This window comes from Lolium perenne, chromosome 1 (genome assembly GCF_019359855.2).
Source record: "Lolium perenne isolate Kyuss_39 chromosome 1, Kyuss_2.0, whole genome shotgun sequence".
NCBI lineage: Eukaryota > Viridiplantae > Streptophyta > Magnoliopsida > Poales > Poaceae > Lolium > Lolium perenne.
In genome coordinates, this window is record NC_067244.2 from 58,417,244 (window position 1) to 58,434,031 (window position 16,788).

A 16,788-nucleotide genomic window follows, 5' to 3' on the forward strand; every position below is an offset into this window, starting at 1 on the left:
TTTTTTGAAAGGTAGATGAATGTACGGTACACGTCTGACAATTATATTTGCGCTGCTCTTTTACTCCACCGTCCGTACTCTTACTTGTTAATCTTCTAAATTTTTATTGCAATTGTTGGGCATTCTGTCACTTTGTGCTGCTGGCTTGCTGCACATTGACACCAGTAAAGGCCCAAATAATGATGTCAAGCAACCCTTTCCAGTTTATATCGAAATTAAGATGCAAGGAATGACTGATCGATTGGTCAGGCTTAGCTTTTCTAAGGCTAACTAGAGCAGGTGCGTCATCATTTCATTTCAGTTTATTTACATCATCATTTCATTTCAGTTAATATGACAAACGATGTGCAATAGCCTAACAAAAATAATACGCTGTTCCTTGCCGTATCCCCTTTCCATTTCCATTTCTTCTCTTCTGCACAATAGCTCATATTCACGCACTACAAATTTCACTATTCCCCGCGCAGCTCGTCGTTCCTCGACGTGTCTTTGGCCCCAGATTGGTATGTATTCTTGGCAGCGGTTACTTGATGTAGACAAGAATGTTATCACTCGCTCCGCCATGTACAAGCCGTGATACGCCGGGTATTTTTGCACCCATCGTCTAGAGATCCATGCCAGAAAGAATGTCTTCACATCTCCTTCCTCAGTTAGGGCCGTGGAGGAGCAAAAGAAGAGATCCGGGAGAACTGTCTCGTCATCTGGACCGAGTTCAGCTGCCAAAACAAAGTGTGGAATGTTGAGTTTCAGCACGGGGTTATGTTCTGAAGCTTGAGGGCAGCTATGGAAAATGGTCGAGACAGTACCCGTATCAGCCGCTCGTCGCGGAAGCTCGGGGCCCTGTGCTTCAGTTCTCCACGGTGAGTCGTGAATTCTTCCAATATCTCAGAAGCATAATCAGGGGGAGCTTCAATGCCGCGGGCAATGGATTCGTCTTCAGCCTGCACAAAATAGTGACGTAATTCAGATCATCTCAAACGAAAGAAGTTAAAGAGAGGCAAAGGATCCTAGGATGTCAAAGCATAAAATGGAAATGAGCATAAAGCTTATACTACTATTATGATCTTTTCTGGTTCGGAGAAAAAAGGATGAATTAAAATGCCCGACTTGATTCGAAGAAAAATAAAAAGCCAAGTAGGCAGTGTTGATAATTACTAGAAAGCTATGCAAAGGGGCTTGCAGTCTTAGACACATCACCAAATTTCATTTAATATATTTACTGAACTTTCGCAGCTGAACCGAATTGTAAATTTACTCCTGCAAACTGAATTTGCAGTAGATGAAAGAGGAAGGGAGAAGAATCCATACCTCTGATACCGATGGATCACGGCGAACCCCCTCACATTCTTCGTACTCTGATGCATCCAATTCCCACAGGTGGCGTGTATCAAAGAATTTTGGGAGCAAATGCTGCCTAATGATAACGAGAAAGAAGAACAAGAGCGGGAAGAGGATTCCTACTACTGGTATCCATGTCACCCCCCAGACCATCAAGAGATAAATCAGCTGGAAAAGGGTGAAGGCAGATATCTTGTTGAAAGGCACCGACTCCAAGAAGGACGCATGGGCACCTTCAAGAACCCTGTCCGAATTATACAAAATAAGTGTTTACAGCATGTTCGGATTTCTTGAACAATGAACTGGCTGAAATCAAAATGCATATACTGCTTTGGATATGCTTCAAATAAATGAACAGACACAAGAATCAGGCAAGTAGAGTTTACTTGTAGCGCCGCTGAGGTGCGACAAACAGAAGTTGTATCCGCTCCCAGAACTGGTTCCCAGGCAGACTATCTATGGACATATAAGCAAAGTAACCCCAAAGGACTGATGTGGGTATCTTCTGAATGACCGGAACAATTCCAACACAACCAGCAACCAGCAGAGACTGAAGCAGGTTGCTTACTCTCTGCTCATTCACCCGGACAGGCAAGTAACCTTCCAGATGTTTTTCTGGATCAAATACTTCAGGCACACTCCCTGAACCATCCCCCTCTGGGATAACCGCATCTTTCAAGTCCTTGAGCTCTTTGTGAACAGAATCCTCCTGCATGACGTTACAGTTATATTCTTATACAACAAATTGAAGTTCATATGATTTTTTGGAACAACTTTGTAAAGCCTAACAGTTACACTATGAAAAATAATTTTCCATTATACGCTTGTACTATATATGCTTAATGCTAGTAGTCAGTAAGTGAGATTGTACAGGTAACAACGAATTGGGTGGCATTTCATCATTTAACTGATTTGAATGGCATTCCCTAACATGCCAGTCATTTGATAAAGAGGCATCAAGCAGTATTAAACTTGTCGTGATTATAAGCATTTTTTTAGAACATTATTATCAGCATAGTTGAGGAACCTAGAAAGCATGATGTAATATAACTTATGAATAATGACTACTTACATTCATTTTATCATCCATTTTAATGAAAGCTTCTTGCATCTTTCCATAAACTTCTGAACTACTAGCATTGTTCATCATGCCTTCCTTGGCGGTTTGGACCATCTTTTTCCGTAAGGCCTAAATTGAATGAAAAAGAGACGGCACATGAGCAAAGTTAAAGTGAATAGAAAATTGACAGACAAGAGCCTGTGAAAATCACCAACCTGCCTCCTCAAGACAGCAAGACTTCTCGTGTGCATGGGGGCCTGGGGAAGTACTCCATTAGATGGAGGGATGCCAAGAAGACCACAGATCAAGACCTGCATGGCATTTCTATACCATGAAAAACAGGAAGAATGATAGTAATGGTCTGATATCTTACATATGTGTAGATATAATATTTTAACAATTTTCTGCACATCACTGAATTTATTACATTTTCTGGTTCTCTTAAGAAGTTGGAATTCACAGATAAGATCTTCGTATTCTAATCCGACTAACATCCGTAATGTAGGAAAAGAGTTAACTAGGAGTGACACAAATAAATCATACCGAAAAGCTCAAGATCAAAATGTCGTAGTGATATGCCGATGGATTCTTTAAATTAAATTCCTTCTGCTGAGCCATCTGTGAAGCTACACTATGATCAAAAAAATAGAGTCCTGCAACCATCGCTGCAGGCACAATAGCCAAAAAAATGTAGGCTGGAGGGACAGAAAACAAATCCTGCATGTTCACCAATGAACTATTATAAAAATTCTGAGATCACATATATGACCTATCAATATGATCCTGGATTCGAAGTAGCCTTATTACCTTAGCTACTGTCCAATGCTGTAGTGATTTGGGTTCCCAAGGGAGCGGGGTAAAGAGCCTCCTGGGAACACCTGAAGGGATCTTGCTGGGTAACGAATATGACAATGCGGTCCACAGTATGACCAAAAGCGGAACACCATAGTCAGCAATTAAGCTCCTTTGCCACCCTGTAAGTTTTATCTGGAGCATTAGTAGCTTGTATATGGAGACAATTTTCATCAAATATATATGGATGTATATGACAAACCAGTGCCGTAGAGCGATGACCTTGCACCCCTGCTACTTAATGCTGTATAGAGCAGTCCCATTGAAAACACAAGCCCAAGCAGACCATTAATATATACCCATTGGAACTGGTATATCGGTAGGCTCTGGTCGTTACCCTCAGGTACACTGAATTCACTAAACATTCCCTGGGGAACACATGTGATGTAATGAGTAAGCATCTACCTAATTACTACCTCTACTCAAGAATGTAAAGCACTTTGAACAAGGCACGATCTCCAATTTAAAACTTTGACAATCGACCATGGCAATATATTCATATAAAATATTATTTTCAAACTACTTCTCTATGTTCACTTAACAGATAAGATGGTACTATTATCCTTTCATACAATCGATCTGATAGTTTTGTACATATTATCAGTGACGTCAAGGAAGATTGAACACCCAAATTTGAAAATAGTAAAATATCTTATATTTCAGAGCAGAGGCAGTTGTACACAAAACATACATATAACAAACTTCTATACCTTGATAGCTTCTTGCATGAACAGAATTGTAATTAACATTCCAAACAGTTCTCCTGCAAACCTTGTAAATCTGTTTAAAGCAGCTGCAGCATTATACATTGCCATGAGGAACAGCATGACTGCAGTCCAGATGCAAACCCTGTCAGTGGATAAGAATAAAATTAATAGATAAAAGATAAAATAAGTATAAGTACCATTTTGGGTAACCAGAAGGCAAATAATTATTCATCTATGGTTCCTTACCATCCAGCCCATGCTAGGAATAATCTCGGTCCAAGGTTTGGCTCATTTTTTGCAAAATTGTAGAGATACGTGTACATGATAATAGTTGGTTCTGCAACTCCAACAATCAGCAGTGGCTGTCCGCCTATTACAGAATGTATGATGCCACATATAGCAGTTGATGCTAATGCCTCAACTGTCGTGAGTGTACCATCTGAAAAAAAATATTTTTTACTTGTCAGCTACCGTGCCTAAGAAAGGCGGTGCATAATTACTTGTTTGGTTATTCCGTTCTATAATTTAATATCCAATATATGTAGGTAACTGTCAATTTATTTCGTCCCCTTGTTGAAGAAAAATTGTTTATGAAGGAATCTAATATATTTTCCTTATTGTCTTCAATAAGTACCACAGTAAGAGATAAAAGTAAAGGATGTAGCATATCATGACACATACAGTACCTACAAATGGGCAACCTGCTACTGATCAGTGCAAAGAACAACCAACCTGTATCTTTACTCAGTTGCTCCCCAAAGGCGATAACAGGTAGTGCAGATGCAAAGAAGATGTACAGCGTAGGTGCCAATATCCTGACAGTAGATTGCATTCAACATAGTCAACGCAACTGCAAAACCTTATAAGAGATGTGCAACTAAATGAGCATTGACGTGAGGCACAGCAAACCTGAGACCAGAACTGAAGCCATTCTGCCAATCTTGTTTGTAGCAAGCTGCCCTTCCCCTGAAATCCTCAGACACTCCCTTAAATAGGGTTTTCTTAGGTTCCATTGTCTGAAAAGGGGGCTAAAACATAATCAGATTGTGTGCGTGAAAAGGCATGATGTACATGTACTGCCATGACTCATATAGGTTTACTAGAAATACTCCCTGTGTTATTGTTACAAGATCGCCACATATTTCTGTTTCAAAATATAATCTGTACCAACAAGCATTTCAACAATATTTAGGTTCTGCGACCAATAGTTATTATCTCTGGACTTACTTGAAAGAAGATACTAATTCACAATCATGATTCTGTGGCTATGAACAAAATATCATAAGACAAAGTAAGAGCAATTTTAATTTCGGACAAGATATCAAGTAAAACAGCATCTTGTAAAATCCAACAGTGGATGCACATGTTCTTTTCACACACATAATGCCAGGAGATTTCTCGAAGAAAACTGTGCAAGAAAACAATCGACAGAGTTACATTACCCCATAAAGATGATATAATGTCACTTCATATCCGAATTCTCATCAGGAAGAACACGAGGTAGCACGTGAAGCATCAGCCAAGAGAGATGGGACGGTTGGCTGAATTTGGCATGCCCCTGTTTTGTTATGCTATACATAGTATGGTGGCTGGACCAAAATTTGACCGGTCACAAACCATTGCATGATAGCATTTTGCTGGCCCAATTTCCGTCATTTAACACGATGCTATATTTAGCTTTACATTACTGGACTCGGTATGAGCACATTCTTTTGCATTATTATAATTACATAGACAGCCGAGAAGGCCAAAAAAAGGGGGGTTTAGGCTTCCAGACAGACTAAAAAGTGGTCATTAATTCGGACTATTTGGATAAGCTGAATCAGGTGAATGGGAGCAGCTTATGAACTGACGGACATTTGAAACACCCCTGGAGGCCTTGGTTCAGAATGCCCGATACGACGGGATCATACATAGGCCATAGCATAGGAAAGCGCGGTCTACCACCCCTGTATCTGTACGCAAGCTTAACACAAACAAAGCAAAGATGCCCGACCTCCCCTGTATCTGTATGACTGTATGCAGGCTTGGTGACCATAAGTTGAGCCAAACAAAAGAAGACTACAGCTCAACTAATCAAGCATGCTTGGCTGGGAACTAGGACCGTGTAATAGCAGCCAAAAGTACCGAAATGGTACAGACATGTTGCAGGGAGTCGCACCCACCGTTGGAGTAAGCTGTAATTTCGAACCCTTGAAGCAGCAGGGAAATATTATTAGGTCGACAACTAACAAACTGAACTCCTTGCCGAACGAGCTGACGACTAATTCGCATTCTTCAGAATTTGGTAGTGCTAACACATACAGGAAGCTGAAGCGATTGCTGAAATGCATCAAACGCGTGCGCATCCACATGGCTGTCCGGGGAAAAAAATCTCCCAGATGCGCAATTGAAGGAACGTATGTAGTGTTGGTGTTGGGGTGTTAAGGAAGCTGCGGAATCGAGCCTTACCAGGCGCGGGGCGGCGGCGCTGTCGAGGAGGGTCCGGCGGGGAGGCGCAGCGGTGGCGCGGGAGGTGCGTGGTAGTGCGAACGGCAATGCCGCCTCCACCGCGCGCGACGCGAGGCGCGGAACCCTGGGCGTCGGCAGGCTGAGGCGAAGGGAGGAGCCGGAGCCGGGATCGCAGGCAGCCTTCTTCCTTCTTCTTCTCTCTGTCCTCCGTAATGGCCGCGTATTTATAGCGCCGGCGGCCACCACGCGGGACCCAGGAGGTCAGTCTGACGGGCGCCCGCTCCGGGCCTGGATGTTGCGCCGCTGCCGCACGGCTCTCGCGGGTTTGAATCCAGGAGCGTCGCCGGCCGTCCGTTCGAGCCGGTCGTACGGCGGGCCCGGCAGGCAGAGAGAGCGCTGCTCATCGGCCCCGTCGCCGATCTGTTCATTCGACGTCATCGTCTCGCTCGCCAACTCCGAGCAGCCGCCCCGATCGAGCACGTTCCTCCCAACTCCTTCCGTTGATGAATCAGCCCCGCCGCTCGCGCACGAGGCCGTTGCCTCATCGGTGCTTCCGCGGCGTGCAGTTGGGCCAAACCGGCCGAGGCCGAGGCACGTTTTCCTTCTACGTTTGGACGAGACGTACGCGGGTGAACTGTGCTTAGGCACGTTCCGCCGGAGACAGCCAGCCAGCTGGGCAGGCTAGTCATCGTCGCCGTGGACATGGGAAGAGGATGGTTGGGCAGGCTCTACTTACTGCCATACGAGCGTACGGAGTGTTGCCTCCTTAGCAGCCATGTCGTGCTCAGTAAGAGCTGTACAGGAGTACCATGTTCAGGGATGTGCGTGGACAGACACATCATGCTGCCTAACTCGTGAGCGGCGCTAGATTCATGTTTGACAAGAGCCCACCGCGTCACTCTCACAATGTGCATCAATGGTACAGTGGACAACTGGACATACGGTAAGTTTATCCAATTACCCCCAAGGTCACTTGATATCTCATTAGAAATGCAAGCTACATTGGGACTGAACACATGAAACAATCTTCAGAACTGAAAATACCACTCATTATAGGAATTGCTCGCTAAGCCGACGCTCCGAGCCATCGGCATAGCCTTAAAAGGCCTCCAGCGTAGTCTACGCCGAGGGCCACCGCCGACGTAGCTCCTCGGGGAAGGTCCGCCTCGGCAGAGGCACGAGCGCCCTCGGCGTAGCTGTAATACGCTGACAGTGGTTGTCAGCGCAGGCCACGCCGTCCCGTCCGTTTGAAATTCAAAATTAAAATTTTCAATTTGTTTTCACATTTTATTAGTATTTCACATGGATCATTTTAATTCTAACACTACGCTTAATCTTAAGTCAAATTACCTCTCAAAGTCAAACTTTCCAACCAGGTCACCCATCCTTCACCCCTAGCACGCTTAACATTTTGGTTTCTTTCGGTTGAGCTTCCATCTTCTTCACGAACATTACTGATAATACTACCATATCAATCATATTACCCCTTAGATCGTGATATCACAACTCCTTATTATTTTAAATTTTAAATAACTAGCATGGTGGCCCTCGCAAATGCGAGGGCATCTTCTATTGTAAAATATGTTGAAAATTGTTTGAAATTATTTAAATATTTTTTCTTTCTATTCATCTCCCTAATTGCGAAATTATTTTAGAAAATAGATATATTGGTACCGTTTTAATTTGTCTCCATTTTGTAAATTAATATATTAGTAAGTTGCAAAGAAATAACTAAATGAAATGAAATATCTCTTAGGCAAATAAGATGGTAGTGGTTTATGTTTTCTTAGTAATATTTTTTTAACACGAAAATTCTAAAGCTGCCACACCAAGAAACTAAGTTGCAATCTCCGTATTCTCTCAGGTGCAGGTGGTCTACAGCTATGCATATTTATCATTTTATGCATAGCTATATACAATCCAATCTTATTGGTATCGTTGTTGCAAAAAAATTGGTACATATGAGCTGAGTTTTTTGCTCCCATGTACAATTGGATATATCTATTATCTATAAAAAAAATATTGAACAAACCGATTCGTGATCACCACACACTCTTACATGGATACTCCGCAGGTTTTATTTCATATAACACCTCAATGTTACTCAAATTGATGTTTTGTTTTCACTTCGTGCATTCATCTTCCCAAAATTTTATGCTCAAGCTCATCTTACACAAGTTCCCCCCGACACTTATCCGTGTAAGAAAAATGGTGAAAAGGAAATCTATAGAATGCTCGGTTGCATTTCTTGATATGGAGTTTTTATGAAAACGATATCAGGTTTTCTCCGATTTTTTGATTCCGAATTTCACAGAGAAAATGATGAAAAGGAAATTGTAAATGTTATATAGCTATGGATATATATGATTGGATTGTACCATTCATCCACCTAAGTATATATATCAAATACATTTTTAGCCTGCATGTACTATCGTGCAAAAATATACAAAGGTGTGTTAATATGATATATTGAGAAATTTTATTTTGGTTCCCGAGATTCACTGAGATTGGTTTTAAAAAAATCAAAATAACTGTCTTAATTTTATCCTAAAAGCTATTTTTCTGAAAAGAGTATCACTATGTCCATGCTAAAAAGAAGTGTCTTAGTTTTATCTAGATACGAATATTTCTAGATTTATTTAGTTGTAAATACAGTCATATTTATATAAAAAAATTAGGACACTTATTTTAGAATGGAGGAGAAAACTTGTTTCATGATATGTAAATCAGTAGATATAATCTCATTATTTGCACGCATGTATCCGAATTTATGGTGATCAGCCCGTGATGGAGTCCTTTTGTTTCTGCATGTCCTAGTGGTGTCCTAGCGACACACGCTATATCTAGCTTTGTCTAGTTTTTTCCTTTTTAAATTAGAACGGATCTGTTTCAGGGCTTCATGTATGGAAATTTGGATTTTTTTTGTTGGGTCGTGGCCATCTAGATCTCCGGCATCTTATTTTTTCCGTGCCAAGTGCCCAGATCGTGAGCCTTACTAACATCTTATATGTGATGTTTTTTTAAAAGAAAAGGATTTCTGATACGTGACATACTTGACATGTTCGTACCAACCACGATTTTAGGTAACCTTTGTTATCTTTAAATCTCCACCACCAAGTGCCCAGATCGTGAGGCTTACTAACATCTTATATGTGATGTTTTTTTTAAAGAAAAGGATTTCTGATACGTGACATACTTGACATGTTCGTACCAACCACGATTTTACGTAATCTTTGTTATCTTTAAATCTCCACCATAAATTATAGATCTAACAATCACAATAATTAGAATGATGTGGATTAACGTGGTGTCTCTATTTTAAACATCCGCATTTTGCTTTTAGTATATAATAGATTATTTAAATAAACATCAATGGTTAAGTAATAATAATCTCTACGGAGGATGCAATTATTTTTTTATTAAAAATATATATAATATAAAATCTTGAATTTCTGGAAAACAAAAAATTTCCTGCTTTCATATTTCCATTTCCATTTGGACATTATAAAAAACCCAACAAGGAACCGGTGCCAATTGTATCTTTTTATGTCATCCACACCTAAGGTGAAGTTGCTGAATTAGTGCAACACGGTGCAATATATTGTCTCCTAAGACAGATCATTTCATGATTCATGTTTAACAATTGCATTGACATTCTTTTCCTTCCTATTTTTTCCAATAAAGTCTTGAAACAACTTTTAGATCTAATAGAACTTATTGATTTTATACTAAAATTTTATACTTACTCATATTTGTTACTCCCTCCGTCCATAAAATACTGTCTTAAGTTTGGTCAAATTTAGGTGTATCTAGATACTAAAATGGGTCTAGATACATTAATTTTTCACAAAGTTGAGGCATCCTCTTATAGACCAAAGGGAGTATAATATATATATAAAAGCATGGTTAACTATACATTCGCGTCACAAAATAATTTTTTTATTTTTTATTCAACCCAACGTCTATAATTAGAAGTACATCATGATGTGGTAAGTATAAATTATATGTTACGACAATGGTCCTGGTTTTTGGATTTATTTTCGATATACGGTCTCTTGAATATGTTTATATAAATAGTTTTAAAGGCGGCTAAAGCCAAAACGAAAAATTCCGTTCGCCCTGCGGGGATTAATTTGCAGCACTTGTATGCAATATAACTTTTTTCTTCTTTCTCTGTGTGTATGTGCTGGTGTGTGTTGTGTGTAAATTGATATAATGTTAGCAGAGCCCTATTGCTTTGTTATAAGCAATATCTTGACTGTGGTTTCTAGCGCATGAATATGAGGAAATATAAAATTCCAGAGTGTATAAGGTGTCAACAAGGAGCTTGCGATTAAGTGCTTGTTTAATTCACGAGATTTTTAGAACATAAAAATCTTTACTATTAAACAGCGATCGAAGGTGTCCGTACGTGAAAAAATCGTCGTATGTATAAAAAACGTACGCCCTCAAGCGATGCCACGACCGAAAACTGAGGAAAACCAGGAAAACACCGAAACAGAGGAAACCCAGGAAAACTGGCTACCATCGTACGTATAAAAAGCGGTACTCCCTCAAGCGATCCCACGACCGAAAACTAAGGAAAACCAGGAAAACACCGAAAACAGAGGAAACCCAGGAAAACCGGCTAACCGCGAAGGAGTCGCTCGTATGTCCCTCCCATCCTAAACTGCAACTCTCCTGCCGGAAAAATCTAGATTTTCTTTTGAGTTTTTTTTTGTCTAGAAGGAGAATAAGTTCATACTGAACTCTCTTAGGTCTTGTTTGGTACTAGAGTTTTAGTGAGAATTAGCGGGATAATTCGCTCCAAATTTTAAATCCCCACTTATCCCCAATGCATGTTTGGTGCCAGAGTATGAGCGAGTTTAATCCTCACTTATCCCACTTTTCCCCAAATTTTAGTGTAATTTTTTCAATCCCCAATACTCTACCCCTACCTAGTGGATTGGGGATGGACTTTTGTGGGGATTGGGTGACAGCAGTGATTCATCCAATACTCTAGAGTATTATCCCCACTAATCCTTACTAAAACAGGCGATGGTGCTCCAGATGGTGGGGATGACCCTATGGACACTTCGGAGCCGAGTGTGGGGCCTCCAGCTTCTGGGACTTCACAGGTTCAGTAGGGGGGATCTAGCTTTTCAGCGCCTGGGGTTACTCATGCTATGGCCCATGTGTTTGCTGTCACGCATTTTAATCCTAATCCGCAGACGCCACATGCTATTGAGGCGGTGAACAGGTTGAGGGCAGTTAGCCCTTCTTTGGAGGATTTGCCTACTTCAGCGGCTACTCCTAGGGTGTCGGCGGATGATTTGCGTTTGGCTCTTGATGCTGCATGTTTTGGTTCTGCTTTATCTTCTGGTCACCGATTGGACAGGCCAGCCAGAGGTCGGGTTTGTACTCTTGCCCGTACTACTCCTGCGGTGGCGAGGCGAGCTGCGGCTGCGATGGCTACTTGCGAGGGAGCGCTTGATGCACATGGTCTCAGGCAGCCTGCTGTTCGGTCGGATGCGGGTGAGGTGATGCCGCGAGGGGGTCTTCCTCGCCCTTACTCCCTCCGGTATCTTCACCTGCACCTTGCAGAGGGGAGGCCAACGCGCCGGCTACTCCTCCTCCCGCCGCTCGTGGGGGCTCATCACCGACACCGCCTCCACAGCCGGCGTCTGCACCTCCTTCCGCCGCTCATGGGGGCTCTTCACCGCCACCGTCCCCACAGCTGGTTCCCCCTCTCGCCAGGCGAGCCAGCGGGCGTCGCCTAGTGCGACCTTGGGCTTGGATGTCGACGTGGCGTCACCTCCCCCAGCTGGGGGCGGGGCTAGTCTCCCGCGCGTGGAGCCTGCTAGGGGAGGGTCTACTTCATTTACCACCTCCCCTAGGGCTGCAGTCACTTCGCGGACCTCGGGCGTCTCCGCGGTCGCCCCCATTCGTCGAAGTACTCGACATGGGGTCGGCATAGATGGGGCGATGGTGACGGATGAAGACTCCATGGCAAAGGCCATGCGTCGCAAGGCGGAGTCAAATCTTGACTTTTCAGGTACCGTTAATAATTAAAAGTCTTTTTTATCTTTCCCAACACCGCTTATGGCTTCTAAGCTGCATAATGTGGGGCTTTCGTTGGGTTCTTCTATTAATTCTATTGTTGTTTCGGCTAATGCTCTGAGACGTATGGAGTTTGAAAGACTCAAATTTACTCCTACGCTTTCGAGTAAGTCGGATACCTCTTTTTCTGACGAGGATGAGGAGGAAGCGTACGCCATCTCAGACGGACAGCTTCTTTCACACCTTGTTGGAGAGGTGTCGGAGGTCGGTCTAGATGACACCGCTCTGGGCTCTTGTATTGAATTACAAGCGGCTGAGCGTAAATCAAGACTTTCATCCATTAAGCGTAATGCCTGGCCTAATAAAAAGGCTAAAGTGACTAAATCTCCAATTGTTTCCAAATGAATGGCATGTTTGAGAATAGCAGCTGAAAGACTTGGCTAAACACTTACACATCGCTAAAAGCATTAGGGAACATGTTTTAGATTTTGTTGCTATCTCCGAGACGGGCAAACGGAACTATTCAACAAGTTTTCTAAATCGCCTGTCAGGGGGGAAGACTTTGCTTGGGTATCCCGTCCGCCTCGGGGGTGTTCTAGTGGCCTATTAGTTGGCATTCGAACTACAACCATGGAAATTTTGGATAATTCCGGAGGTGACTTTCATATTAAGCTTCACATCCGGAATAAGTCCGATAATTTCATATGGAGTTTGGTGTCTGTATATGGTGCTGCCCAGGATATTCATAAACCTGCTTTTCTTCGGGAGATGGTTAATCTAGCAAAGGATAATCCACACCCTATCATCATAGGCGGGGATTTTAATTTGCTGAGATACCCTCATGAGAAGAGTAGGGGCAGATTTGACACTCACTGGCCTTTCTTATTCAACGCTGTCATTGACAGCTTGGATTTGAGAGAGGTTTCAATGGGTGGGAGACAATTCACATGGGCGAATAGTCTCCCCGAGACTACTTACGAGAAGTTAGATCGAGTATTGATGGACTCAGATTGGGAATTTAAATTCCCTCTAGTTTTAGTACGGGTTCTTCCTCGGATTGATGCTTTGTCAGATCATGCCCCAATACGGTTATCTACTGGTACACCCTTGCCGCCCCGTAGACGTCTGTTCAAATTTGAACTTGGATGGCTTAACCGGGATGGCTTTTCGGATATGATAAAATTTATTTGGGACAAACCTGTTGCTGGTACCACTCCAATCCAAAGGTGGAATAATAAATTACGCTCCATGCGTAGATATGATACCTTGGAGGGTGGGCTAGGCAAATGGCGGGACAGCTCAAAAAAGAGAAACTCACTCTATCATCATGTATTGATGATTTAGAGGCTCTTGCGGAAGTACGTCCACCTAACAACGCATGAGATTGAACTTATAAGTCAATACAATGCAAAGTTGGTCGGATTACTTCGAGAGAAGGAACTCAAATGGTACCAGAGATCTAAATCCCAGTTCTTGTTAGAAGGAGATTCGAATACGAGATACTTTCATAGTGTGGCCAATGGCCGCCATAGAAAGAAACTCATTCATTCTCTAGTTCAAGATGAGAGTCTGATCGAAGGTCACGAGCAATTAAAGTCCTATATTACTTCTTACTACAAAAGCCTCTTTGGTGCCCCGGAGGATTCTGATGTATCCATGGATGAATCCAGGATTGATGATATCCCCCAAGTGTCTCCTGAGAAAAACACTATTCTTACTTCGCCTTATTCCGAGGAGGAGATAAGAACATCGGTATTTCAAATGGAACACAACAAGGCGCCAGGGCCCGATGGTTTCCCGGCTGAATTCTACCAGACCTTTTGGGACATTATTAAATTTGATCTATTGAAACTATTTGCCGAACTTCATAATGGCCAACTGGATCTGTTCCGTATCAATTTTGGTGAAATTATTCTTCTACCAAAGGTTACTGATGCGGAACGAATTCAGCAATACAGACCAACTTGCCTTCTAAATGTTTGTTTCAAGATTTTCACAAAAGTTGCTACTATTCGACTAAATTCAGTGGCAGATAAGGTGGTGCGTCCCTCTCAAACTGCTTTCATGCAAGGTAGAAACATCCTAGATGGTGTGGTAACCTTACATGAGACAATTCATGAGATGCATCGTAAAAAGTTGAATGGGGTAATCCTCAAGATCGACTTTGAAAAAGCCTATGATAAAGTCAAATGGTCATTTCTTCAACAGACCCTTAGAATGAAAGGTTTTTCTGAGGATTGGCGTGCTCTAATTAATAACTTTGTTTTTGGTGGGAGTGTTGCCATTAAAGTCAATGATGACATTGGTAAATACTTTCAGACTAGAAAAGAGTTGAGGCAAGGTGATCCACTATCCCCAATGTTATTTAACATTGTGGCGGATATGCTTGCAATTATTATAGAGCATGCTAAGATTGATGGTCAAATCGAAGGTGTAGTCCCCCACTTAGTGGATGGCGGCTTATCCATCCTTCGGTACGCCGATGACACAATTCTATTTATGGATCATGACTTGGAAAAGGCAATAAATCTGAAATTAATTCTTTCAGCATTCGAGCAGTTGTCCGGTCTTAAGATTAATTTCCATAAGAGTGAATTGTTTTGCTTCGGTGAAGCTGTTGATGAAGCCAACTCATATGCTGAAATATTTGGCTGTGGGATTGGTTCTTTTCCAATTAGCTACCTGGGCATTCCTATTCATTATCGGAGACTCACTTTGGCTGAATGGAAAATTGTTGAAGAAAGACTTCAAAAACGTCTTACTAGTTGGAAAGCAAAATTACTATCCCTTGGTGGAAGATTAGTTCTTATTAATTCAGTACTCACAAACATGGTACTGTATATGATTTGTTTCTTCCAGTTACCAAAATGAGTCTTGCATAGATTGGACTATTTCCGATCAAGATTCTTTTGGCAAGGGGATAGTGAGAAGAAAAAATACCGGTTAACTAAATGGAATGTTGTATGTCGTCCAAAAGATCAAGATGGACTTGGTGTCCACGATCTTGAAGTTAAGAACAAGGCTTTGCTCGGTAAATGGCTAGCCAGGTTGTTAACAGAGGATGGGGTATGGCAACAACTTTTGCGGAAAAAGTACGTTGGCTCAAAGGCGATATCCCAGGTTCTGTGGAAACCTGGAGATTCACACTTTTGGGCTGGCATAATGGCAACAAAGAAGTACTTTTTCCCATTTGGCTCATTCTCCATTAAGAATAGGACGGAGATACGTTTCTGGGAGGACATATGGTTAGGAACAACCACTATTCGTGAACAGTATCCGGCCTTGTACACTATTGTTCATCACAAAGGGGATACTTTGTAGAAGGTGATGGAATCTTCTCCCCCCTCTATGACGTTCAGGCGTGATCTTGTCGGTCCTCGGCTAGATTCCTGGAATGAACTGCTTCAGCGGTTAGGTTCTATCCAGTTGGTTCAGGGGACGGATGAATTTTTTTTTTGGAGCAACCGGCAGGAGCACTGCCTTTTCATTAAGCAAGAGGGAAAACTATACAAATGTACAAAGGGGCATGTTTGTTAAAAGGTGTAAAACATGCCAGAAACCACCAAAAAGAAACCAGAAAACTTGGCCCTAATCAGGTTCGGCCGGGATGGTCTGCCTGTTGCCAGCAAAGGCAAGCTCTCTCTGAGTGATGTCCTCTCTTGCGAGCGAAGCCACCTCAAGGAAGGTAAGGCGCCGCCCCGTGAAAATACGTCTGTTTCTTTCCTTCCAGGCATTCCAAAGGAAGTATAGGAGACGTCCGCTCAGCCGACGCTTGTTCTCCGCGGACTTGCCAGTGATGATCTCATCCCACCAAGCGGAGGTGGAGCTGAAGGATTGGCCATGTTGGACGGGGTCAGCAGAGTAGTCCTGTTGGATGCGGGTCCAGATGGCCGAGGTGAAGGGGCAATCCTTGCAAAGGTGATCGGCGGTTTCCAAGGCAGACAAGCAAATGGGGCAAACAGGATCATGCGGCCATCCCCTGATGGCAAGCATGTCCGCGGTGAGGAGCTTCCGATGTAGGGCGAGCCAGGCGAAGAGCTTGCATTTTGGCTCGGCATGCGCGGACCAAATCTTGTTGGCCTCGAATCTGGGGAAGGATCCCAGAAATTGCATGTGGTATGCCGAGCTGGCGGAGTAGACACCTTCAGTGTTGAGCTTCCAGGTGATCGAATCAGCCACCGTCGGGTTGAGCTGCGTATGCGCGATAACATCCCAGACCTGCAGATACTGGTCTAGCTGAACAGGCGTTGAAAGCCTAGCAATGGAGCGAATCCAGTTGTGCAGTTCTTTGGCCACCGATCTCCCTTTTCTGGTGGCCAGCTTGTAAAGATCTGGGGCCCA

At 42.8% G+C, this 16,788-nt stretch overlaps 1 protein-coding gene across 4 annotated transcripts; it reads right to left on the reverse strand.

Moving 5' to 3' along the window:
• Positions 1 to 251: 251 nt before the first annotated feature.
• Positions 252 to 6,554, reverse strand: LOC127294521 (boron transporter 4). 4 transcript variants are annotated; one of them, XM_051324363.2, is made up of 14 exons: positions 6,409 to 6,554; positions 4,867 to 4,973; positions 4,690 to 4,772; positions 4,204 to 4,396; positions 3,961 to 4,099; positions 3,453 to 3,618; positions 3,206 to 3,372; positions 2,942 to 3,115; positions 2,614 to 2,709; positions 2,411 to 2,527; positions 1,725 to 2,047; positions 1,309 to 1,582; positions 807 to 941; positions 252 to 716 (listed from the first exon to the last, which is right to left on the reverse strand). In XM_051324363.2, exons 2-14 carry the CDS (start codon positions 4,968 to 4,970, stop codon positions 651 to 653), a joined length of 2,037 nt encoding a protein of 678 aa, XP_051180323.1. In that variant the 5' UTR covers positions 4,971 to 4,973; positions 6,409 to 6,554; the 3' UTR covers positions 252 to 650. The 4 variants fall into 4 exon arrangements, with proteins under 4 accessions (XP_051180323.1, XP_051180318.1, XP_051180331.1 ...); XM_051324358.2 differs by having other exon boundaries at positions 4,867 to 4,985; XM_051324371.2 differs by lacking the exon at positions 6,409 to 6,554 and adding an exon at positions 5,400 to 5,839.
• Positions 6,555 to 16,788: the final 10,234 nt, after the last annotated feature.

Excerpts from the sequence above, each read along its gene's own strand:
- LOC127294521 (XM_051324363.2), bottom strand. The coding sequence starts at position 4,970 with ATGGAACCTAAGAAAACCCTATTTAAGGGAGTGTCTGAGGATTTCAGG. Across the intron at positions 4,397-4,689 it reads GCAACTGAGTAAAGATACAG|ATGGTACACTCACGACAGTT; the intron begins GTTGGTTGTTCT and ends ATTTTTTTTCAG. Across the intron at positions 4,100-4,203 it reads TTCCTAGCATGGGCTGGATG|GGTTTGCATCTGGACTGCAG; the intron begins GTAAGGAACCAT and ends ATCCACTGACAG.